The sequence below is a fragment of the Tauraco erythrolophus genome, chromosome 4 (assembly GCF_009769465.1).
Source record: "Tauraco erythrolophus isolate bTauEry1 chromosome 4, bTauEry1.pri, whole genome shotgun sequence".
Classification (NCBI taxonomy): domain Eukaryota; kingdom Metazoa; phylum Chordata; class Aves; order Musophagiformes; family Musophagidae; genus Tauraco; species Tauraco erythrolophus.
In genome coordinates this window covers 32,588,147-32,614,556 of record NC_141468.1, presented here as the reverse complement: position 1 = coordinate 32,614,556, position 26,410 = coordinate 32,588,147, and the positions used below count along the sequence as shown (strand labels likewise).

At 34.7% G+C, this 26,410-nt stretch overlaps 1 protein-coding gene across 1 annotated transcript in view; it reads right to left on the bottom strand.

The window, feature by feature from the left end:
* Positions 1-991: 991 nt before the first annotated feature.
* IMMP2L (inner mitochondrial membrane peptidase subunit 2) overlaps positions 992-26,410 on the bottom strand; it is a 501,527-nt gene continuing 476,108 nt past the window's right edge. The window contains exon 5 of the mRNA XM_086610796.1: positions 992-1,111. Coding sequence (XP_086466922.1) covers positions 992-1,111 — 120 coding nt within the window. The remainder of the gene's footprint in view (positions 1,112-26,410) is intronic.

Sequence of the window (26,410 nt, the reverse complement as noted above, 5' to 3'; positions counted from 1 at the left end):
AAATGTTTAAAGATCTTTTGTGTGATTTGTTAAATTTTTAAAGTACTATCCCATTGAAGTAAAATCCAATAAATATGAAAATCAGCTGGTTTATATTAATTTGCAGCTGAAAATGTGTCATTTTTCAAGTTCTTTTCACTTACAATGTCTGCAGAAGCTTTATTGCTTATTCACAGAGTGTATTTATAGTGTTAATTATATATTTATAGTATTAATTATACAGTATTTATAATCTAATTACATAGTTTCAAAGAAATGTGGCAATCAATACTAACAATAATTTACTAGTTACTGCAATATAATTTGTATATTTTGACTGAATATCTACTTCAGCAAGATATACAAGGAATGTTTCTAAAAAATGCTTCTGAAAGAGAAATTAAAAATAAGTAATATGTACTCAATTTAATAATTAGAAGAAAAAATCTCATTAGATTTTTGAAAACAAAATTATGGCATATATGATTAACTTTTCAGCTACATAAGTACCAATTCAGCAGTATTAGAAATTACAGGACAGTCCAAAGCATATTACAGGTTTGGATTTTTTTTTACATGCGCTCAATGATAATAATAAAAGTTCCATTCAGTTAATAAACAAACAAGCTGAATGTAAAAGATTAAAATATTTTATTGAAGGTTTTAATAATGTCTTATCCAGGGAAGCACAGGTACAGACATAACAAGTCAAATATTTTACTGCTCCCAGAAAAATCAAGCATTCAAACTTCCTACAACTAATTATTTCAAACCAAAATAATGCACAATGCACTATTGTTTGAGGTTTTTAAAAAACATCAAACAACAAAACAAACGAAAAACCCAAAAGACTTCACACTTAAGGTGGCATCTTAATATGAAGATGTCACATATATTTGCTGATATGGTACTTGATGTTAAAACACACTTGACAAAGCTCTTACGGGTCATGGTATAACCAGTGCAGCTCTTCCTGGTTAAACTTCAGTGTTTTTCTACCCGAACATTTAGATCACTCTTGCTCTCTCTGGAGTGGTTTGCGCTCCGGAGGGAGCATCGACTGTAACTTCTGCCAGCGCTGGGGAGGCCAGAGGATATGAGTAGCTCGAGCATGTAGAAGTCCAAGAGAAACCTATAACCAAAATAATATAAACAAAAGAGATTATTAAATACTGGAAATAAAATGTGGAAAACACAAAGCACAGGATGATTTGTTAGAGTAGTTGGAGAATACAAAGCAGAGAAATTTGCATGCATGAGGAGTTTCTCATGCATATAATGAGAGGAATTTTTTTTTTTTTTTGATAAAGCATTTTGTGGAATTCAAAACAGCTTGCTGAAATGTATTGACTGTAACAAACATGAACCAGGAATGTTTTGTCAGGTTCAAGAAAAACAGCTGGTTAAAACAGGTGAGGCATTCTATGATCCACTGAAAGCTTTTGGTTATTCTGAGTACAAAAGAACAAGACTCAAGTATCTATTCTGAATAAGTTAAACAGAACCTGTGTCTCAGATTTGAGCTACATACACTAACCACACTAGGATAGTGGCTTTTCTAAACATGCTGTGCTTTCTGTTTATCACAGTTCTTCAAAATTCCATTTTGTCTCCAACCAAAAAGGGAAATTACTGTGAATCATAAATATTTACTTGAGAATTAAAAGGTATTTCTGATAGAATTATTTCAAAGACATCTACAGATCAAATATTTTTGAAATTCTAGGACTACTTACATTTTGTAAACATGCTTTGCCATCTTATTATTTATTATTGTTTTACTTCAATAATTTTACTTCATTAATGTTTTACTTCAATACATCAAAATGATGTCATAATTTCTCATAAGAATGAAGAAACATCAGATGACATTATCTTAAAGAATTCTTAAAGCCAACAAAAAGGAAATGCTTCTTCAGAGTGTGCACGATTACATCACACCTGCATATATTATATGGGATACTGAAGACACCAGAAAAGAATAACAAACTGGTTCAGAAAATAATAATAGAAGCAAAGTCCATCACACATAATTGAACATAAACAAAGTAACAGTGTAGTCTCTGTTCTCCACATTAGGAAACACTGAGGGAAAATTTATATACTTGTTTTGTTCTTATGCTCTAATGATCTGGTATTGGCTGTTGTCAGAGCCAGGAGTCAAATGGATTTCCAGTTTGAACCCATACATTCCTGCTTTAATTTTCATGTCAATTCAGTTCTTCAGTTCCATTCCATTACTCATCACAAAAAAAAAAAGTTATTTCACTAAGCAGGTAATTCAGCATTTTATGCAAATAGACACCAAATAGGTCCCTAGGAATATCTTCAGCTAATTTTCTTGATTTAATTTTATAGGATTAATGTATATTCACCAGTCTCTCTCTACTACATAATCAAATCAGTGAAGCTGAAGTGGTCTATATCTAATTCCATATTCTCTAGCTTGATGAAGCAGGTGCTGAATTACTTGAATACAATTTGGTTACTTAATAACCCACAATATCTAAAAGAATCCAAAGTAGATCACTGAAATTGCAGTCTAGCATCATATTTCACTTGCTTGATCCCATGCAAGTATCACTTGTTTCCTTGATCTATTGCAGCTTTTTTCCCCCATTTAGGCAAAAGACAGGCAGCTAAGTGTCAACTTTGTTTTGACAGGATTTAGCTCCTTTTTTTAAGTCTTCTGTGTAGTTTGTTGGATATTTATGGAATTCACAATATCCTTTATCTTAATTATCCCATAGAACGGTCTGCAAATGTAATATTGCCACTGGGATTTGTTCCCTGAGTATACAGCATGATGGCACACACATTACAGGCTGGTGCAGAAACATAAAACCACAGCAAACCCTACCACTGCATATAAAATGTGACAGCATTAGTACAGAGAAAAATGTTAAAATACTCTTCTCAAACACAAATAACATCCCATTTTCAAAGCTCTGTGTTTTTCCCAGTGCTTTACTTGTTACTGATGTCAGTAGGAGGTCTGCAAGCAGACTGAGAATATAATAAATGAATCAAAACTTGTTTGAAGCTGAAGCTGGGAATAATTTTGCCCAGGGGATTACTTCTACTGACCATCATCTGACTTGAAACTAATAAAGAAATATCCTTCCTATAAAGCTGATTTACAGGACAACATGACTAGTGTTAAAAAGGAAAAATGAGTATTGTTGGGTGATGGAAGTCTTTACTAAATAACAAATGACACTGATGCTATAGGGTTTATTTTATAATACGTTAAAAGCTCACTTTAAAAGCACCTTGATGTTTTACTTCTGCAAACAACCTTAATAACTTTAGTCCATTGCCTATTATTATTCTATAGTTACCACAGCAGCCATGATTTTCACTGAGGAAGAACAGAATTGTTCACAGAGAATAACTTGCCCTTGTTAATGTGTTTATCCTCATCAAGGTTAGATATGGACAAAGGGTGAACTGAGAGGCTACACTTTCTATTGCAACAGTGAAATACTGAAATAATCTATTAAAAAAAGAGATTAATCATCTCCCTTACAGACATTATTTACTCTCTTTGCTTCAGAAGATAAGTCTACCCCCTTGAAACACTGTCTTAACTACAAGAAAAATCAGTACTTTACAGACACAGATTCTTTGAGGAACATATTTCATTTACAGACATGAGTAAGAGATGCCAGCAATCTAAATAGTTGGTTTTTATTTCTCATTATGATCTATTTATTATTCTTGCTGTGGCAACAACAGACGTTATATTGAATTGAATCCATACTATTCTCTCCAATCTGAACTGTTTAGGTATTAATCCTTTTTTTTTTCCCAATCTTTGAATATTTAATTGAACCACTGAGAAGTCATTCTGTTAACATAGCAATTTTATCTGCAAAATAACTTTTGAATGAATAATACTGTTTTGACACTGTTACTGTGATAAAAGCATATTTCCTCAGAGTCTGCTCATTGTTAGTATCTTAGTTGTATGGAGACTGATTAGTTTTGGCACTGCATTAGGGAAAGATAAGCCTAAGCTTGATAGTGCTATCTGCAGCAGTATTTACAACTATCTTGCTCATTCTGTCCTAACAGGTTGGGATAAATGGACCCTAATGGTTTTAAACTAAAAGAGGATAGATTTAGACTAGGTATAAGGAAGAAATTTTTTCCAATGAGAGTGGTGAACAGGTTGCCCAGAGAAGTGGTAGATGCCCCATCCCTTGAAACATTCAAGGACAGCTCGGATGGGGCTCTGAGCAACTTGGTCTAGTTGAAGATGTTCCTGCTCACTGCAAAGGGGCTGGACTAGATGACCTTTAAAGATCTCTCCCAATCCAAACTATTCTATGATTCTACGATTACTGTATACTTATATTATTATCACTTCCCTCATTTCCAAAAATGTCATTTTAAAATACTCATTGATTTACAGATTGTACTTTCCACCTCTTCTTATGTTTGCCATTTGACACCTTTACTGTCTTTTAGTATGATGCCTTTTCTAGTTCCAAATCACAATAGGAAAAGCAGCATTCAGACTGTGCAAGAATCCTATGTAGATGTAGCATACAACGGTGCACATCAAAATTTCTACGGAAATCCAGGTCTTCAGTTTGGATTTCAAGAAAAGGAAAAGTCCAGATAAGGATGCAACGCTAACAAGGCTATTCTCAGCTTTCTCAGGACATGCAAAGTCTACCCAACCTGCTAAATTCAGGTACTGCTGCTCCTAGTTATGATCTTGCTTTACATTAGGAGCATTCCCTACAGGTTTCTCTTTGCCTCTTTTTTCCTTGAACCTTTGGTGATTTTGCTCTGGCTTAAACAGCCAAGATTTCCAATTCCGTATCAACATTAAAACAAGAAAGTACAGCACCTCTGAATACAACCTGAGAAACAGCAATGTAGAACCAAAAAACCCAGGCCTTTATAACCTTCTCTAAAGTTAGACTTCCTAACTAGTTGCTTTGCTAATTAGGAGTAACAATATGACAAGGAGACAAAAAACAATGGAAGAATGTTTGTTCAGCTGTTATTGTAGCCCTGTAAGCTAGTAGTGCCATTGCTAGTAACAAGCTATAGACCTTGTACCAGCTCTGCAAGGCCTCAGGACTAATTTCTCAGGCTTTGTCTGAACTTTCGTTATCTGCCTGGAGTTTTGATTTAGCTTGTTTAGCTGCAACAGGTTTTCTAATAATCAGTGACTATTGCCTAATTTGCTACAATTTTGCTAGTATTGCGTATATTTGTTTATATTTTCATAATCTTGTGGTATAATCAAAGATTTTAAATACGCAGTAAAAAGTAATTCTTCTGTGCATAATGAAATATTTATGACTTTAACATAATGTGGTGTACAGGACTATAGGCACAGGATAATAAAGACAGGCTTATAAAAAAACTAGCAATGGTCACTAAAAGAAACAAGTGGGGAGCTGGACAAGAAGGTTTTAAGGCTAGCAAGAGAAAAAAGTGCAGAATAACAAGGAACATACTAACATACGTAAAATAAAATATATAATAAATACAAATAAAAAGTGATGTTGCCAATCCTTAAAGAAAGAACAAGGTAAAAAAATAATGTTAGAAAATGTGCTAAATTAGCTCCAAGTGGAACTGAGAGTGAGGAAGAAGAAATAACCAACATCACATTCCTCCTAGTGAAGAATTCAGGATGTCAACAGCTCACTAAAACATCCTTTTCTCATCTCTTTGAGGAGGACAGGTGCTGCCAACCTGAAGACCTAAAGGGTCCTACAAGGAGCTAAAAGCAATGAGAAAAGAGTAGATGCTTCAAAGTGTTTGTGTGACATTTTTAAACTGTGTTTTAATTAGACTTATTGTGCATTAATCTGATAATTTTTGACGTATGAATAGCAATATAATTGTAACTGGACTAACCATATTAACAGTCTAAGCAAAACACTGTAAATAGTATTGGCTTCTCAGAACAAGTAAGTTCAACTTTGTGCTCACAGTAAAGTTCTGTCTGTAACACTGCTGGTTTTCTAACTGAAACTACATAAACTCTCATTAAGTAATACAAAATAGAGAAAGATTCTTTCTTTTCGTCGCTCGCTATTTCTTTTCATATTTTTCCTGAATAAAAATGGTGATTTTGATGAAATCTTACTAAACACATTTTGGTTTCACTGTTTCTTCTACTTCCAAAATAAATACATTCAAAATCAGAAAAAAAAATAAAATAAAACGTACTATTTTATTATTTCCTAACAATATATTTTGATATGAGGGGATTGTGACCAAAATTTAACTTAGTTATTTCAATAAAAACATGAAATATACATGAAACCTTTACAATTTTGTGACAGAAGGTCCCGTAATAATCATACTGCAAAGTATAAAATAGCATAAGAAATCTGAGAATATCATCAGTCACAGAACATAATAATAAGCAAAGATACTAGGCAGATAATAATAAAGCACAGTAGTAATCTTTAACATTGAATCAACACAACAATCCGCTCTGAAGGTGTATTTGAATAAGTACTTGAATACAAACATACTTCCGAAGAAGAAATACTGAAAAAAAACCCTATCTGAAAAATGATCTCAAATTTTCTGTTTCATAACACAAAGTCATTGAGGATGAGGGGGAGTAACTTTAGCAGCAGAGGTCTATTGAGACTATATTTTGCTGATTGGATACTTGCTCCTTGCCACAGAGGTTCTGAAAGGTGCCAATATACATTAGGTGAAAAATTCTCTGATATGGAGAAATCCTGTGTTATCATAGATGGCATCATTTGAGCAGACATATAGCTTTAATAAATTTTTCCAGATCTACTAGTTCATAGCCCTGCTACCTATTTTTAACAGTTGGACTCGATGAACTTCAAGGTCTCTTCCAAACTAAATTATTCTATGATTCTATATCCTATTAGCCAATTAGCTGTAGTTTGACTATACTGAAAATTCTGGAAGATTTGGAAAGCCAAATTTGCATGGAGGCTGAAAATTGTGTGTAAAGGGATCAGGCTTATAAGAATGAAGAGAAAAACGTTCTAGAATATTTTAGCCCTCAAAATCTCAAAGAAAACCTCAGGATAGAAATATATAGGCAACGATGTAGTGTTTCAGCTATAATACTAACAAAAATATATAGTGTGGGATAGCTATTTGTGTCAAATTAGATTGCTTGTCTTCAAGAAAGGTTGTTGCACTGGGTTTTGATATTAGATTGTAGGTGTAAAAGAGTCTCACAGAGAATTCTCCCAGTAAATTAGTCTCCTCAGAAATCCATACTTTAATAGAAAGTAAACATGATTGCTATTACATTTCATTTTCTGTACATGGTTGAACTTTGAAAACAACTACTATCAACTGGAGTAGCAGGAAAAAAGCTCAATAAAAATAAAATCCTGTGGATTACAGTAAAATCCCACAGAAACCACTTCCTCTAGTAGAAGTATCTGGGATAATGAACAATGGCAGATGAAACAAATATCCTTGACCTCCTTCTTTTATGAATGTAAGAATAACAGAAAGATGAGAATCAATAATTTATTTTGTAAATAAAACCACACCACAGCAGATGTTCTTTAACTTAGATCAGTTCACTGAAGGTTAGCATAACAAGGTCCTAAGCAGCTAATGAATAAAAAAAAAAAAGTTACAGAATCCCTTCAACTACACAGCAAAATACTAGCATCTTCATCATTCTTTCCTCTTGTCCCTGACCAAATCATACCTAATGGAGCCATACAGATCTAGTGACAAAGAAAAGAATGCAGCCCATTAATTTTGTTAGTAAGTGTTCCATTACGGTTCCATTAGTTTCATAGCTGAAGCAGTAGCTCCAGCTACAGATAAAACATTTCATATGTGTTTTCTTTCACAGAGCTACTGTATAATCAGTAAAGGTCCTTATTAAAGTTATCAAATTCAGAAGTGTTCATTCACATAGAAAATATATTATAAAAAATCTGAAAAATATATAAATTAATTATTTTATTTTAATAAATTTTTTAACTGTGAAAATAGACACTACAAAGGGATTCACATATATGCACAGACGTTATCACAAAAATAAGATGTAAAACAGAGAAATATATTTCAAATGTAATGGATGATTCCCGGAATGAATAAAATTAGCATGTTAGCACAGAGTGCTGTCTGAAATTAGTATAACAATTGTGACAGCTCCAATCCAAGACGGTTTTGCAATTTAAGCTATTCATATTGGAAGAGGTGAGCACAGTCACTGCATTGTAATAAAAGCTCAGGTTACTGATTGAACTGAAAAAATGTAATGTGATAAATATCAAAATAACTGGGTTGCATTCTCTTTTGTTCTATCATCATGTCTACATGTCTATGTTAAGCCTAAAGTTGCAAAAGAAGTAAAGGAAGGAAATGGTCACTGAAACTAGAATATATTTCACATAGGAGATTTTCATACAATTACATGTGTAGACAGAGACTAGTTAACATTGAATCATAATTTACATTCCTAAAAATAGTGCAGATTTAAAGAAATTCAGTATAAAGTACTCTATTTTTAAAAAATATTAATGAAGAAATCTGCTGTCAATGCCATTGACTAAATTAAACACACTAACAGGTTTGATACAAGTATTCTATGAGATTTCTATGAATTCTATCTCAATGCATTTTATTGGAATTGTCAAGGCTATATTATTGAAAGGGACACTATAGCTAATTAACTTCTTCACTCCTTCCCAGTTTCTGCTTCTGTGTTTTCTGAAGACATCTTTTTAAAACAGAGTTTAGCATTTAACACAGCACTGCTACTCCTTTATCTTCAGTAAGTATAGCACTTAGAAATTATTCTTTCTTGCTTATGATTAACAGAAACATTATGCTAAATAGGTCGACAAGAAGATTTACAAACCAATCTATTATTTATTTTAGACTTCTAGTAATTAAAAACCTGAAAGAATTTGCTTAGTGCACAGTACGATGTGCTTTGCATGCTGCATAAACATAAATACAATTTAATAGTTAAAAGTTTTGTAATATTTCACTGGAGGATGCACAAAATTCCTTGACTAAGTAGGATTGTCACTAAGTTGTGTAACTCAACAGAAGGACAAAATGTACTAATAGCCTTCATGAAAGTGTCCCACACTAAAAAGCAGTAATATATTTGCAAATTCATATTTTAAGAATTGATAAACCAAGTGGCAGAAAACAATTATTAAAACACATTTATTAACTTCACCTAGAAAGCATTAATGATATCTCAAATCTATGCATATTAATTATTCAGGAATACATAAAAGCCTTCAGTGTGAATTCCTGTTTAGCAATGTTTTGTGTCAGTGCAAACAGAGCCAGAAGAATGTCAGGCTTAATGATATTTTTCAGCTTACTACACTGATATTGATTATGTGCACTGTCTTTCTTGACTGAATACTTAGGACACTAAGCAGAAATGCTGTATATTACAAATTAAAGTTGATTTCCAGTTTTGTTCTGCTGTGTGTTATTAATTTAGAGTTTCCTTCTAAAGCTTTGGCAAATGGAGCAGTACAGTGCAATGAGTACAAAGTAAGGAGTCACAGAGCAGCTCCGAGAGCTCACACACTACCCAGGGACTGCACTCATCCTCTCCCCACGCCACTCCTCCACAGACTCAATTTGTCCCCATGGGCTGGTGCTCAAGCAGATGTAACCATGCCCTCTGCTCCATCAACCCTTCTCTGCAGTGCTGTGCGCTTCCAGGAGAGCTGGACAGAAGTGTCCCTGCACCGCTCTGGCCAAGGAGATGTACTGTGATGCTCTGTGCAAGATAGGGGAGAGCTCTGGCATATCCTGCTCTGTTTCCACCACATGCTCACACATAAAGCAAGCCCTAATGACGAGTGGCTAGTATTGCAAAGCTGAGCAAACAAACTAAGAAGATAGATCAAATTTCACCAAATTTCCAGAAGTACGACTGTGCCTGGGATCATATGTGCGCAGGCTGGGAGAGATGACATTTCAGTCTCATTCAGGATAAATAAAAGGGAAGGAGTCATCCTACCGTCAGAAGGAAACAGTAGGCTTCAATTTCTAGATACACTCAAATTCTTCTCAAGACAACTGATGTGAAAAAAACCTGCATGATATTTACCTCTTGCATCTAATTTATATTTTTCATACTCTTTTCCAAAAGCTCAGAAAAGTACTTGATCTCACGGGTTAAAAATCAGAGCTTTTTATGAACTTAGAGAAGTGTCAACACTACAGACACCGTGCAGAACATCCCATCCTGCTGCTGCCTTGTCTGCACTGCTAGGAGCAGCTCCAGCCCGAGTGGCTGCAACAGTGAGCACCGTGTCCGGACAGCACTGGAAGCAGCAGACCCCAGGCACTTGGGAAAGTTCATTAACTTACATTTTACTTGGCAGATAGCTGGCAGTCAGGCAAGATCACATTACAGTAATTAACAAATACTGAGGTAAGAAAAATAAAAGACCAATAAAGGTGGCCAGCAGTAGCCAGAAAAGCTAATTCAAGGGAATAGGTGATAAAATACCTCTTAATTAAAACAAAACGGTAAAACACATTACACTATTACTACTGTTACTGGGCAAAGCAAGACTTTTCTAAAGCTAGGGGAACTCTTCACAAATTTTCAATGACAATAGCTTGCATGTTCAGAAAATAGATCTGTCAGCCTACTCACAGCTTCTCTGTTTTTCACCACACATTTCAACAGCTTTAGTCTGATACAAATGACATTGATGCAATACTGCTAATAAAATAATTTTTATTTTCTCTTACTTTAAAAAGATGACAGCTCAATAGACTATTTTGCTTAACTAAATATTTCAAAAAATCCTACTGTGAGGCTTGCTTATATTTTCTTCTAAAATGGCATACAGAAACAGTTTGACTTACAAAAAACATGCTGTTGGCAATATGAGCTACGAAAAGCAATGGGGAGTAAATATTCAATGAGCAGCTAGGATATCAAAATGTCATTGAAGAGCTGCATGATATGTTATTAAAATTATAAAAGACTTTTTAATAGACGCCTTTGTGTGAGGATGGCTAGAGCTCATCTAAAATGGTAAATTTCATCAAGATAATTGTATATACATAAACTCCCCAAGCTGATTTACCAGAATAGACACACATAAATACTTCAAATATGTACAAAGATTTTTCTCCCCCTTATAGCTATAATAATACCTATAAGTTCAAGAATACTTAAATATTTCATCTTGTCTTTATCTGATTTATTCTGTACTTTTGTTAAAGCAATGGAGAAGAGATTAAAGATACTAAACCCAGCTTTTACTTTACTTGGAAAAAAAGATCTCCAAAACATTCTTTTTTTCCCTAGTCAATCTTACTATTATTTAGCATTCCGCGTTTTTGTGATACTGTGACATTTGTCAAAATATAAGGCTTTTCGGTATAATTCAAATCATGCAGCTATTTTTTCACTTTGTAACAGAAAGTGATTAAATAATTGACATCATATACTCATGAACATAATATCCACATCCTACATAACTAATCCTCTTCATATTCATATTTTGTTTCTTTACTTCTCTCCCGATAAGCTGAAGATAATGGCGTAACAGGTTTAGCTGAGCAAAAAAGCTTCACAAAAATAAATCAGAAGTATAATAAGATTCATATCCCTAATCAGATACTGTTGCAGTTCTTCTACCCAGTCCTGAGTTTACAAGGCCAGATCTCACATATGAGGTTATTGTTTAATTCTCCACAGAAAACTCCCTCAATGAGGAACAATGTGTGCTTATGTAGAAGGTAATTTTATAGAGAAGTGACATGAGGGATCAAATCAACCGGCCTGGCCCGTGTACCTGGCAGCCCAGGCAGACTGATCCAGAGGAGGGGCAGGAGACAGCAGTCAGGGTGATGTAGTGCCCCTTTGTTATGGGGACATCAGAAAAACTAGGAAGGACAGGAGGAGCCAACTTAGGAGCTTCCGGACCATTACATTAGAGGTGCAGTTAATCAGCCTAAACAGAGGTACCTTCTGCCATTTGAGATGTCCCAGAAAACCTCTACTGGTCACTGTGCCTTCTCGTTCAGAAGGACACAGGCTTCTTCAGAGTCCTGTGCTATATCTTCCAAAGGCATGCAAATGTTTCAGCTTCACTAGGACACAGGAAAACCAGATTGTAGACAGTCTGTTCTCCCATTGCTCTCTTCAAGATTTTTTATTATTCTTATTGGCATATATTTGCCATTTGTTTTCCATTTTCCCCTTGCTCTCTAGCCTTCTTTAATGTATGCTTACATAATGAGACACATTACTATAAACCAAATAACTGAGTCAGAGACTCTATCTCCCACTAAGTTACCTCCCTCATTAGCCAAATATAGTAACCGGATTTAATCCACTACTTTACCATCAACTGCTATATTTATCACAAGGAAATATTAAGACTTGCTCTTAAGCTATACAGCATGAATAAGACAGTAGTGGAAGATTAATGAATCCAGTTGCTAGCATATTTAATAAAATATTCTCTCATAGTCGCAATCAAGCCATAGTTCAGCAAAGCATGTGCTGAACTTTAAATATTCAAGTAAAACACTTGAACACATCATTAAAATTAAGTAAAATAAAATTAATACAATTTCCAGTGATCTGATTATCTAGATTTATTAACCCTTTAAATTACTAATTTTTTCAGATTATATATAGCTATTAGGCTATTTTAGCATGATATAACCACACAGGACTGCCAGGTCATTGGTGCAGGAAAAAGAATTAGCACATTTAGGATCCAAAAGACCTAAATGTTAAAACTTTCACCCCACTCAAACTAATTCATTACCTGGAGTTTTTTCACCTCCAGTAAGAAAATCAACGAAAGTAAAATTGATTTTTAATTGCTTACCTTTATAGCACAATCTCACTCAAAATATGTGCAAATCCAACCTTTATTTCTACCTCAGTTTTTTGGGGGACAGAAATTATATTTTCGGTCAGCAGCAGACTGCATATCCATCATCATTGCTACAATGCCTGGAGATCCAAGTGCTGTCTCTGAAATTAGCTGAGGAGACAGCAGCAGTGACATGTGCAGACAGCACAATCTGATACATTTTCATCAGTCTGCTCTGAAGAAAATATAGTTCTGTATGTTTACTGAGTTGTTTTTTCTGCTTCAGGATCTTAGCACCCAAAGCAGTCAAAAAAAAGTGATCCATATTCTAATGAGAACATTATGAATACTTCATCTTTTAGCTTTCTTTAGAGTACTAAATTTCTGTCAGCTATAGGTCAAGGTTATGGAAAGATGTCCATTGCAATTGCTTTCCAATGGAAGTCTGGCAACCTCCCTGTAGTATCTTTGTTCCCCCGCTACTTCATAGCTTAAGCAACCCAGTCCAAGCTTGGTAAGGACTATATATTTTTTGTTTCTGAAATCATATTTTGTGTACTTTCTTGTTCAATTAGTCTAACATTTATTATTCTTGAATAGACAAAAGCCATCCCCAAACCTGCAAAGAAAGGCTTCCATACTTTGTTCCAAATTTCCTGCAGTAACTTAAGTCCCCAAGCTGTCTGGAGTCACATACAGCCAGAGGCGAATCTGAAGCTGCCTTGTCCTCAGAATTCTCACCATCTGGTGGTACGCACCATTAACCCATTTGAGGAGTGAATCAGTCTCAAACTGGAGCCTGCCACTCTGTATGTTTGTAGACATGAGGATGTGATTTTAACCATGAGGCAAAGACATATCATGAGTCAAAATTATGATACTCTAAAAGCAGCAAGTAAGAAGATGGAAGTTAGTATCTAATGGTAAGGGAAAGTGTGGTTCTTATGAAAAGTGAACAAATGTAGGGCCAGATTCACAAGAGAATCGGGGAGGGGAAAAAAAGGAAGATGTAGATAGCACCAAAACTTTGGATGGGAGTTTAGAGTTTCTTGAACAACCTGCATCCTGAAATTAGAAGAAAGACTTCCTCCCCAAACCTCAGTAATGACATGAATTCAGTGAGCACGAGCTGCAACTGGAAAACATTCCCAATTAGCACAAATTCATTAAGTAAAAGGCCAAGAGCTTCAAAATTATACTGCACAAGAATAACCTTTAACATCTGCAACAGCAGAGTCCAGCACAGCACCTGCTATGTTCTACAGCAAGACAGCACTCTCTGACATCTCAGAATACTTTACATCACCTTTCTTCACAGTCTCTGTCAGCTATTGTAAAGTTCTCTATTACACATTTGTGCAAGGAACTTTTTATGTACAGATTGTATCTGGATAGGATCCTGATGCTTTCTTCCCCAGTAAATCTGGTTACAACTCCTGAGTGACTGATGCCATTCTGGCAGTCCTGTTACCCTTCCTATGTGTGTGCGAAGAAATGGAGGAAACCTCCAGCTGGCCTCAATTATTCATCTTCAAGGCTTCCTATTTGCTAGCTGGTAGCATTCCCTGGGCAGAAGATACCACCAACACCCATCTCTGATTCCCATACTCTCTGCTGCTGAACTCCACTATACAATGGGAAGGAAATCCACTATGCATCCCCAAACACTCTTTTACAAGGGAGGCTGGAAAGCAAGGCATAATCACAAGCAGAATCTGGATGACAAGGGATACAGAAATAATTTCCAAGACAGATTAATTTCCAAATTCAGACAAAAGGTGGATTCTACAACAACAACAACAAAAAGCGAAATTCTGTGGCATCTCAACAAATGTTTAACTCTCTGTCCACAAAACATCACCCTGGATTAGACCTTTATTGAGATTAATGGGGCATGTCCTATCTCCCTTGTTATTTTCTTAACCCTCATCAAGATTCAGGAAAGTCATCTGACCTGTCCAACTGCAATGAAAGCAAATTGCTATGGTCATGTTTTCAATCATAAAGAGCAAGGCTTTTTAAAGAGAATTTGAGATTATCCTTAAAACAGAGATGAAATAATCACATAATTTGTAGATTAGATATTATATATGTTATAACAACTATCCAGAAAATATACTAGAAAGCAGAAAATAATAAAAGTGGTTTATTCTCAGGGGCAATATTTCAGCTGGCCCCAGTTATTAGCTTCAGTGCTTAAAGAGGCTTTAATGCTTCTTTGGTTTTCAAATGTTGAGGTTATAATACATTCAATTTCTGTTAAGTAAAACTTATGACTCTATGTTTATTTAAAGCTCTTACTATCCTGTATTATGCTATTACTAGCACCACTTCTTAGTCACTAATTTTCATTTCCTTGAGCTAATGAAAATGCTGGACAGGGTACATTCACAGAAATTACATACACAGAATATACATACACAGAAATTGAGACATTCTTTTAAAAGTCAACATCTTCTCAAAGTTGACAATCAAAAAAAAGTTCAGTCTCCACTTACCATTCTTTAGTACATTATACATACTCATTCACATAAGTACAAAACACATGCAAAATGTTCCTTTTGTTGAGTGCCATAGACACAAAATACTAAGAAAGAGACATCAGAACCTCTATTGTGTCAAATTGCATCTTACTTTAACTAAATTTATTGCTGCTACACAAACCAGGTTAAGCCTATTTGATGATTATCATTTGAGATTTCGTATTTAGAATCATGTCAAAATTAATCGCTATTTCATGAGTTTTTTTGAAAAGGGTTTAAAATATCAAAATTCCGAAACATGCTCATTAGAACTATTTCTAAGTAATTAAAAATGATAGCTCATAAATAGGTTGTGACTGGATCCTAAATTCATGTCAGAAATAGTGCTCAGATGACAGCCTGTCAGATAGTTTTATGCTTGATATCTGGGCCCTGCTGATCAATAAATAGTCACATTTTTATTATTTTCTTGAAAGAAGAATGTTAAAATTTCTGCCATCACAAGTACTTTTCCCTTCCTTTTCCCTCCTACTTCACGAGACATTGACAACATCTACCTTAACACTAGAAAATCATTAATTACTTGGTTTGTGTCCTCCAACTTCTACATTATCAAATGACACTGTTAAAATTAAGAGGGCCATAAATTGAACTGAAAAAGTAATCAACGTGCTCATGAAGCCTTAATTTTTCTCTCTTTGACAGACACTAACATGATGAGCTATGGCATTTCTATGTAAAATCCTTTTTGCATTTGGAATGTGTCACATTGTATCAGTCAGGATTCAACAAGTTTCTCATGACATCTCACCCATAGGGAAGGCTTGGGTGTGAGTTTTTGTTTTGCTTTGTTATTTTAAGAGTATGGCAAGGATTACAGTAAAGTTTCTGAAAACTCCTCAGCCTTCAAAGTGTACTATAAAATCTGTCTTTAAAATAGATATTCAGAAATATGAAGTGCCTTTTATTTCTGATAAATAAGCCACTTGAAGCGTAGAGTGTTTACAAAAAAGTGCTTGTTAATAAAACATCAGCTATTTCAGTCAATAATGTTTGTTATTCTACAGAAAGTCAATTTGATATTTGACAATCAAAGAAATGAATATTAAATGTCAAAAATAAAAATAAGAGTATCCTTGTTAAACAAACCAGGGACAGTGATAGGGAAAAAAAAAACACAACAACAAAACCAAAACCAAAAACAACGAAAACCATCACAAAAACTAAAACCTGGTAGTTCATTCATAATTTCCTGAATATGATTTTAATGTTTAAGACTTTTAAAGAAACTAATCCTTGCCATTGGTGTTTTCTAGAGAAAACAAAGTTACCCAGAGCCAATAATATATATCTCTCTTTTCTATTTAAATGATATATGTTGCATATAAAAAGTCACCGTGACCTATGAATTTCTTAATGTCTAAATTTCAGATGTAATTTGAACATTTACTGTAGTCTGGAACCTTTCCTCAAACTGATTAGTAACTTATTTGAAACCTAGTTGCAGTAAATTTGAGAGGATTGTTTCTGCAAACCAGTGCTATTCTTCATGTATAAGGACACCTGAACCTGACCTTAAGATTTATTTCATTTCCTCTGTAAAATGAGAGGTTAAAAAACCCCTTGGATTTATGGAGGATTGTAAAATATGTATATGTCAAACTTCATGTCTTGAATCTTACTGGTTTCAACTATTAATTTATAAAGCAATGTGAGCAGCAAGGCTTGAGAGTATTATTACTCTGACATAAGTGGATGACAGTCTAGTATTGCACTACATTTTGCTTCTGATGAGGACTATTATTTCCAATACGCTTATCATGTAACAATACCACAGCTTGTCATGACTTATCGGAAAAACACGAGAGCTTGCAGCAAATACATGAAATTTATGAATGCCACTAGTACATAGGCACTGTTTTTCATGGTGCTTACTGAAGTGCTAGGTAAACATGCTTCTATTCATAGGAAAGAAAACAGGAGGAAAATATTTAGTGGAATTCTAGGCTTTCCAAGGGAGAAAAAAAAAAGTCTCCCCTCAAGTATTTTGATTTCTATTACAGAAATGTGAATGCTACTAAAAATTCTCTTCAGCATTAAAAAGTGTTGATGACCTGAGGGACTTGTTTGGGGAACTTGTTTATCTACCAGAACAAAGACTTATGCAAACAAGGAGGAACACTTGTTCCCTCTGAAATGTCTGAATCTTCTGTCCATTTATATAAGAGAAGATATGAGTAGTGAGCGGCCAACTGCCTCACAGGCATTAGACTCAGACAGTTATTAGAATATAGTGCAGACTACTGTAAAATTTACAAGCCTCACACAGAGCTTATTAGATTTAAAGGGATATAATTGCATTTGTTTCATTGGACACTGGAATTAACCCTATTGGTATGATCCAATGTCTACTGAAGCATATGGAAAAATACCCACAAAAGGAATCATACGCAGGCCCTATTCAGAGCTCCTTCGGTGGATGAAGAGAGAGATTCAAAGATCATTATTATCCTACGCTTATACCATGTTATTTTTTTCTAATTCAAAGATACTTGGTTTTGCATACGAAAAGTTCCCTGGCAATCACCAGAGAATAATTTCTAGTAACTTTTCTGTATTTGGAATAGATACTGCAATCTCGCCTTCTTTAGAGAGATAGCCTACATGAACATCTCTCTGACCCCAAAAAAAGTGCTTGAATGCTGGAGGGATAATACCTTAGGGTTTTTGATAGCCTTGAATTAATATAATTCAAGTCCTGAAGTGAGATATAAGAAAAAGACTGATTTAACTTGGCAATTAATACTTTGTGCTGAAATTCTTTGATGTCCAAAACACAAATGTGAGAGAGAAGCAATTACTGATCAAGGCATTAACATTATTTGGAGAAGTTTAAAATACATATTAAATTTGGGTAACTAAAGTTAGAAAACTGAGTTTGAGAAAACATCTATGAGACTTGAGGTTAAATGAAGACTGATTGACTGATTGAATTGTTTATTTACTAGATCCTCTTCAACATACTCTTGAAATCCTGTGAGAAATTCAACAAGTGTGGATTCTCCCACCTAACTTAATAGCCCAAAATGAAAATCATGCTAAGCTCTGCAGACAACCAGTGCAAAGAAAGGACCTTGACATAGTGAAGTAGAGCTGTAGTAAACTGTATTGTTCTTCCCCATTTCTCTCCACTGATTGTAGAGTGAGGCTAGGCAACTGTGCTATTAATGTGGGTGTCTCTGTTCAAGGCTTACAATTAGATTAAAAGAATCTGGGCTTTTATATTGACTTAAAAATCATGTAATGTTCTCTATTAAAATCCATCTGTTCAAAAGATATGCTCAAAATAAATGCAAGACATCATCTGACATTAAATTAGCTTCCTAAATGACTTGATACTAAATTTAGAGAGGACAATGGTAAAGCTCCCTTTGGACTTCGCTGGCCCAGGACCAGTATAGAGTAACTGATGTTGCTTTTCCCAGTTTCATGAATAATTTGTGGTTTGTTTTTTTCTCAGAAAATTCTCAGAAGTCCTTCCTTTTATATTGCAGTGCTAAAGGAGAGCAGTAATAACTACGAGCGGATTACTGAGCATAGGTTATGGGGTTTGAAATCTTAGTGACCTTGAGTAGAATCAGTTTCCAAATACAATTTGTTAAATACCATTATATTACATGACAGCTCTGGGAGTGAGGGAATATGACAATGGTAAAGCCAAAGTCCCTTGGGGTAGTCAGATAAAATGTAGCAGAACCTGTCTAAATAACACATTTGTTATATCTAGTTTTGTTGCTCTAAAATGCTTTGCTCAGGAAGCTGCTAAGCTCAGTGGAAGAAATCATCTCATCTCAGTCATCACAAAGGTATTGTTATATACTGCCTCTGTTCTAATCATGTCAACATACTACCACCAAAAAATAAATTAAAAAAAAAATAAAAATCAGTGATGTAGAACTAGATTAAAAATATTCATTTCAGAATTAAAATGTAACACGTTAAAAACAAAGACTTCTAGCTATCATTAAATCACTCATTTTTCTTTTCTTTAAAAACTGTCAATTTAACCTCAGTTCTCAGGTTTTCTTCTTTAGATTCCACTTCCAGAGCAGTAGATACACCATGTTTTCTCTATGGGACCACATCTGAAATGAGTCAGTCACTCTACACTACTCACAGTCAAAAGAGCTTCAACTAAAAGTACTTTAAGATTGGATCTTTTGTGTGAAGCCCGAGCAGTGTGCAGCCAGTGAAGAATAAAAATATATTGAGGATTCACTGCCAGAGATGCAATCGTGAGATGCAGAAATAATTGCTGGAAAATATCAGAAGCTTGTGTGCCAGGGAAGGTTTGGGTTTTGTCTGCTTTTAGAGGATTCTATGTGTCCAGCCTACACATTGATTTTATATGCCAAGGTATATAGGTAGTAAAAAAGTATCATACAAAAAATTCACCAAGAACTGCTCCAACATAAGAAACAGCTGATGTTTTATGAAAAAAGCATGGCTAATTAAGACATATATTTTATTTTCTTTTAGGTATGTGACAAAGTCACTGTCAACTTCCTAGTTGACAATGGAGCCTAGTTTTACTCCGGGTTAATTAACATGTAACGCTTGTAGTCATTTATAGTTATAATTGTTGTGTATGCTTATATTAAGCTAATAGGGACTATAAGTTTAATATTTTACAATATTAGTTACATTTAAGTAAATGTTACGGCTTAGGCGGCTCCGGCAAATATACACCACACAGCTGCTCGCTCTCCCTCTCCCACCCCCTGGGAATGAGGAATGGAATTAAAGGGGAAAAGGAAAAGAGACTCGTGGGTTGAGATAAGAACAATTTAATACTAATAATAATAATTTATGAACATACCTATGTATAATGATAATACTATACACAAACAAGTGATGCACAGTGCAATTGCTCACCACTCTGTGATCCAGGCACATCCTGTCCCAGAATAACAATCCCAAAAAGGATAAGTCCCAACACCGCAATACTGGATGAGAGAGAGAGAGAGAGCACTTCGAGAGTCCGAGAGTGAGAGCCCTGGAAAAGCAAAGGCCCTTCTTTCCGGTCAACCATCATCTTTATATTGGGCATGATATGCATGATATGGAATACTTCATTGGCCATTTTGGCCCTCAATCCTAAATCTAAATTCAAATCATAAGGGGAATTTTGGAGTCTTTGTCCCGGCCGTGCTCCCCCCAGCCTGTTGCGCTCCTGCACGCTGGCAAGAACACGGCAGCTGAAAAGTCCTTGAGGTCTCAGTGTCAACTATAAACATCAGTGTGCTATCAACATTCTTCTCATAACGAATCCCAGATTAAAATCAAAACACAGACCTCTTCTAGCTGCTAAAATGGAGAACTAACTCTGTCCCAGCTGAAATCAGGACAGCAAACTAGAGGTTTCTATTTTCAATTTAAAATAGAGAAAAGAAAAAAAATAAAAACAAACAAACAAACAACAACAAACAGAAAAACTGAGGAAAAAAGTGGTTACACTTAAAAGATTTATACTGCAGCTCTGTTTCTGTAGGTAGTGCATGAATATTTTCTGTGAAATGAAGTGTCCTTGATATACTCTTCTTGCACTTTATACTGTTCTATGAATTATAGAAGAATCTGCACTGGCTGTGTATGTTATTTTGGAAGAGTCACTACTCTCCTTAGAAGCAGACTGAAGTAAGGAAAACTGGTACCATCATAGACTTATCCAAGGGAAAAATGAAAGTTCAACTTGAAAATTATCTTCAGAAAGAGATGTTAACCAGGTTAAAAAGGATCAGGAAACAACAACAATGATCAAGCAGACCAACAACTGAGACTTTTACAGCTAATTGGAACAAATGATGAAGACACAGTTCCTAAAATACTGTAGCCTTCCCAGATGAAGATCAAAGAAATTCCTCTACTGGCATATACTAAAAGCAGCTTCAGATTTTCAAGTGATTTACTATTTTTTTACTAAGTCATCAACATGTGCTAAAATTAAAAAAAAAAAAAAAATCCATCTAACAGGTCAGTAACCTTGACATCTACAGAAGTTGTAACATTTTTTAAAAAGTAGTAAGAGCTAAGACATTAAAGACTGTAGAAAGGCTGGCACTGTCCAGAGGATTCAGGGCAGATCCTCAGACTTCCTCAGCTGGGGAAGCCTCAACTTTTTGCAAAGAGTAGATTGCGTAGCAAGGCAGCTATCACGTCTCATGCATCAGGGAGTTCATTGTCTAACAGTGCTACTCATCTTTTCAAGGAGGTACAGATTTTAAGATAATTTGGAAATGCTGTTCTATCTGCAAATTAAATTGCACTTCCTATTTCACACATACCAAGAACTAAGTAGAAGTCACCTTCACTTTTTGCTGTAAGATGCATGTTAATCCACAGCTTTCTTGTTGTTGCCTGACTATTTTTGGTTTTGATCCATCTTAATACACTGTAATAATCAGTCTACAAATACCAATTTCTTAGAGTAAAGATGACTGCATCTCTAGACTCAGCATCAGCAAACCTCAGCCTAGCAAATTGTATGACTGCAAACTCTATATTTCCTATACACCTCTCTGTCACTCATTTTCATGTTGTTCCAGTCTGTACCTTCACTGGGGACATAGCTTTGTTCTTATACAGAGGAAAATGTAACAATATATTTGGGAGCACATGAATGCATGAATCATTGCATGCACAGTAAAACAGAACTGAATGTAATCTGCTGTCCAGGGAAAATAATATTAAATATATTAAATATCTTTATAATTTCTCCAAAAACAATCTTGGGAACTTTTGTGTCTCTTTGTACTAAACAAACCTTCAGTTTCACAGAAATTCTGAATGTCCCTGGAGACGTTAACAAACTCATCATTTCTATTAAGCAAAGGCATGGCTTAAGCGATATCATTCTTTATGATATCAACTAAAGCTAGGACTAAAAAATAATATTACTGCATTCTCCTTTTATCTAACCTATTGTTTTTATCTGAGTCACTGAGCTATGCACGTTTCCAAACCAATTTTAAGTTTTAAAAATAAAGCACTGTTTCACTAGATTTGCTAGATTCAGACTCAACATTTTTATGGTAAGGTGGTGAAGAAGGTCTGTGTGTAAAAAGAGGTTCCATTAGAAATGTTTTCTTACAAACATTTAGAATATTACATCTCGCATAGCTATACCTAGAGGCAAGAAACAGTAGCTATTACAGAGAATAAGTCATAAAATATTATGAAACGAACTATATTAAGAACTATAGCAAATATTAATATTTTCCTTTTTTATTTTAAACTATTGTGCAATGTTAAAAGCTCTTTTTTTATTTTCCTAAACTGCAAGACAGAATTCTTTCCCTTTCCAAAGTTAAGTCATTAAACAGTAATGTAATATCAAAATCCTATTGCCAGTGTTGCTAGTTTATATGCAACTGCTGGCCACCTGATTGGAAGCCAGTCGCAATATGCTTAATAAGGACTGATCAAAGTTTACAATAATTTCCTGAAGTATTTTTACAGAAAATGCAGAAAAAGAAGTATTAAAAACAAATTTCCACAATATCTGCAAACACTAATAAAATGTTTTTGGTTTTGTTTTTTCAAAAAATCCCCCAAAGCCATGCAGTAGGTCATGTACTACGTCCAGTATCCTCTCATTTCACATTTAGAGCAGAGAGAGATCCAATCAAACTTGGTGGTCATGGAGTGGATTTTGGAACCATGTGGCCATGATGGAATCACATGACTCTCAAGTAGCTACCATAACAGCTGCTATTTGCCAATATGGGATTTAATTTAATATCTCAGGATTTTTTACAGACAGAAGTAGGACAGTATAAATCAATACCAGATAATCAAAGTCTGCAAGACAATGAGAAACTGACATTGTCTCTATTTAGTGGCCTCTAACATGTGTCTTGAAGTTTTTATTCTCTAACAGAATAAAACCCCCATCTTTTTCTTTGCCTGAAACACTGAAAATGATAAACTAGAGCACAGAAAAAAAAAAGCATGAAATAAAGAGAACACAGCAATATATGAAAGAAGATAATTTCTCAAGTAACAGTATGCAATCTTGTGCCTTTGACAACTCAAATCATTTCGAACAATGAGTAATTTATGGCCATGAAAGGGCAAGCACTTTCCATCATTCGTTTATCTGCTTTATTCCCTATAGGATACAGCAAATAAATAAAATTACTTTTAAAAAGCCATTTCCATTGTTATCATTTATGCTTTGAAGAAAAGAATCTTAAAATCCTTCAGCTTATGAGCAAACCCACTTACTGTCGTATATTCCTCCCTTTTCTTATTTTTCATAATAAATTCGACAAATTTTTGTGATGTCACAGGTGTTCTAAAGAAAAGTAGTATTAACATGCTTTTTAAGATTCTTTAATTCATTAAAGGTGGGACATTTAGATAGCAATACAATAATTATTTCTTCTAGTTTGGGAAATACTTTTTTCTCCTGTTCGATTTGGAAATAAGTCCTGCATATCCTGGAAAACAGGATCAATTCAAAACATTAGAAACAAATCTGAAAAGTTATTAAAAATGTAAACAATTAGAAACTTGTATATAATTCAAATTATACAAGATTAATCATCAGAATCCAAACGCAGAGTTATTTCCACAGTTACTCATTGCATAGTAACTAACAAAAACAAATATTCGGTATTTTATTTCAGCAGCCTCACAACAAAGCATAAGCAGTGCTACCTAGCACAACAGTCTAAGTCCAATTGGAGCATTAGGCAATATAGTCTCACAATTTGACAAAGAAAAATACAAGAAAGAATGTATGTGTTGTAGCTAACTCTAGACACTAACTAGCTGGTCTTGACTGCCTTTACTGTTAACGGTTGCAGAGGTTAGGACCACGCTGAATAACTGTCTACAGAATGTCTTTATATTTCTCTTTTTCCATTGATCATAGATGCACCCTAAAGAGATTATCCTAAAGTTAGCCTTTGGGAATACCCAACAATGCCTTTTCTAGCCATTTTTCCATCAGGTGATTACATCCAGAGGTTCAGGTGTTCCTATAGACTACTATGCAAATGTAGAAAAACATAAAAAGATATACTGTTGAAAGATAAGTTAGATCACTGCCTAAAAATATACTATTCCTAAGCATTAACTGTGGTTGTAAGGGACTAGATATCTGGTAGTAAGTAAGTCGGACCTGCTGGTTTTGGAACAAATGACATTACTGCTTGATGAATGCAGATATTCAGGAATTAAATTGTTGATCTTCATCTACTTATGGTTAATACACATCCCCACAAACGCTCTGTGCAGGTTCTGTCACATTCAGTAGTTCTGCTGCTTATTTTCAAAGTATTGATCATCTAGTCTTCTGTATTAGTCAATTATAACTTACCACATATAGGCCAGTTCTTGAAGATCGTTCAGAAGCTAAAACCTGCAGAAATCATACATGATCCTTACAGGAAGCAGCAGATTAACCTGAAGTAAGTACATGTTATTTTCCTGTGTTTTTCTTGGGATGCTGTTTATCGATCAGTGCAGCTAAAAGTGTGGGTTAGCATTCATAAACCTAGAAACAAACTTGGGATGCAGCCATTTTAGCTGCCACCTCTCCCCACAATTCTTACAACTGCTGCAATTCATTGATGATTTTACCATCTGTCACAAAAGCTAAAATACTTGGTTTAAGTATATGAAAGCCAGACAGACAACTCCATTATTATGTGCAAAGGCATCTCTAGCACCGTAAACACAAACTTAAAACTTCCCACTGCTTTTGCAGTTCTACTTGTGCTAACAATCTTGAGACTAGAACAGGCTTGACACCAGAATGGCTTAATCTAGGCTTTGTCATGGCTGTGCAAATTACTACAAAACGTCTCCTGAATTATGGTAAGGTTCTTTCCAAAGAAACTGCCTTACTAGTTGATACATCTCATTAAGATATTCCAAAGAAAAACTGTGAATTAAATCATCAGTTGCTATCCATCTTACTGCTGATTAATATTTGGCTGAAATGAAAAAAAAAATCTGCATATGTGAACCCCTTTTCTGCTGTCCCATCTATGTAGGGATTTGTCTTGTTAATGCAATCCTGCAGGTCTGTTAAATCAAATGAACACTTATTGTTACATTCTTATTCTTGTATCTTGTAGACAAGATTTGGTCAATGTAATATCTGACAGTCGATCTATATACTTAATTTCTTTGCTTTTGAATACTTGAGATAAAGTCGGTTTCTTCTTTGTTCTTCCTTCTTTTCTTTTTTGATGGTGTAACATACCATTTCATTTTCTGCTATAGTGTCCTTCATTCCTAAATTTTATGCCTAATTCCTTTTATTCAGTTGGTTATAAATATTAAAGAATAGACATATTTGAATTTGATTATAGTAGCACATTTTACTGTATTGTGTGGTCTGTGTTACTCTGATATATTTAATTCTTCTCTATTATCTAAAACATGATCATCATGCATTAAGGCAGGTAAGTATGATCAGAAAAGAAATTAAAGGAACGTGCTAATCTGCAAGACCTCTGAAGTGTCATTTCTCTTAACTCCATTTTGTACAAATATTCAGTATAACATTTGGCATTAAAGCATACATAACTTTTATACATGATATTACCACATGATGTGCACTTGTGATATGGTTAGCTAAAAAAAGAGGGATGACACTGTGTGGAAAATATCTATAGCATTTTTTAGTGATCTTGTTCTTCCAGAACAGAAATGCAATCGAAACTCCTACATCACAACTTGACAAAAATACATTCAATTCGATTTTAGAATAAATTGTTTCTGGAATAAGATTATCTACCACATTTCAGCTCAGAAACATTTCTTGATATCCAAATTCCATCTTTTCACAAACAGACATTCTGAACAAGTTTGGCAGGCTTTTAATTACAGAAGCACAGATACGCCTCTAAAATAAAAGTTTCCAGTATTCAAACTTTGCAAGGACCACTCATTTAAGACTCAGAGGGTGATATCAAATCTGAAATGACAGTTATGATTTTAAGGCATATTTCCCTCTATAACACATACATTCTTCACACTAAAAAAATGAAGGCACAGTTACAGCTGCTGCCTACTGATCTGTGTGCACTGAGCAGCACATCAACA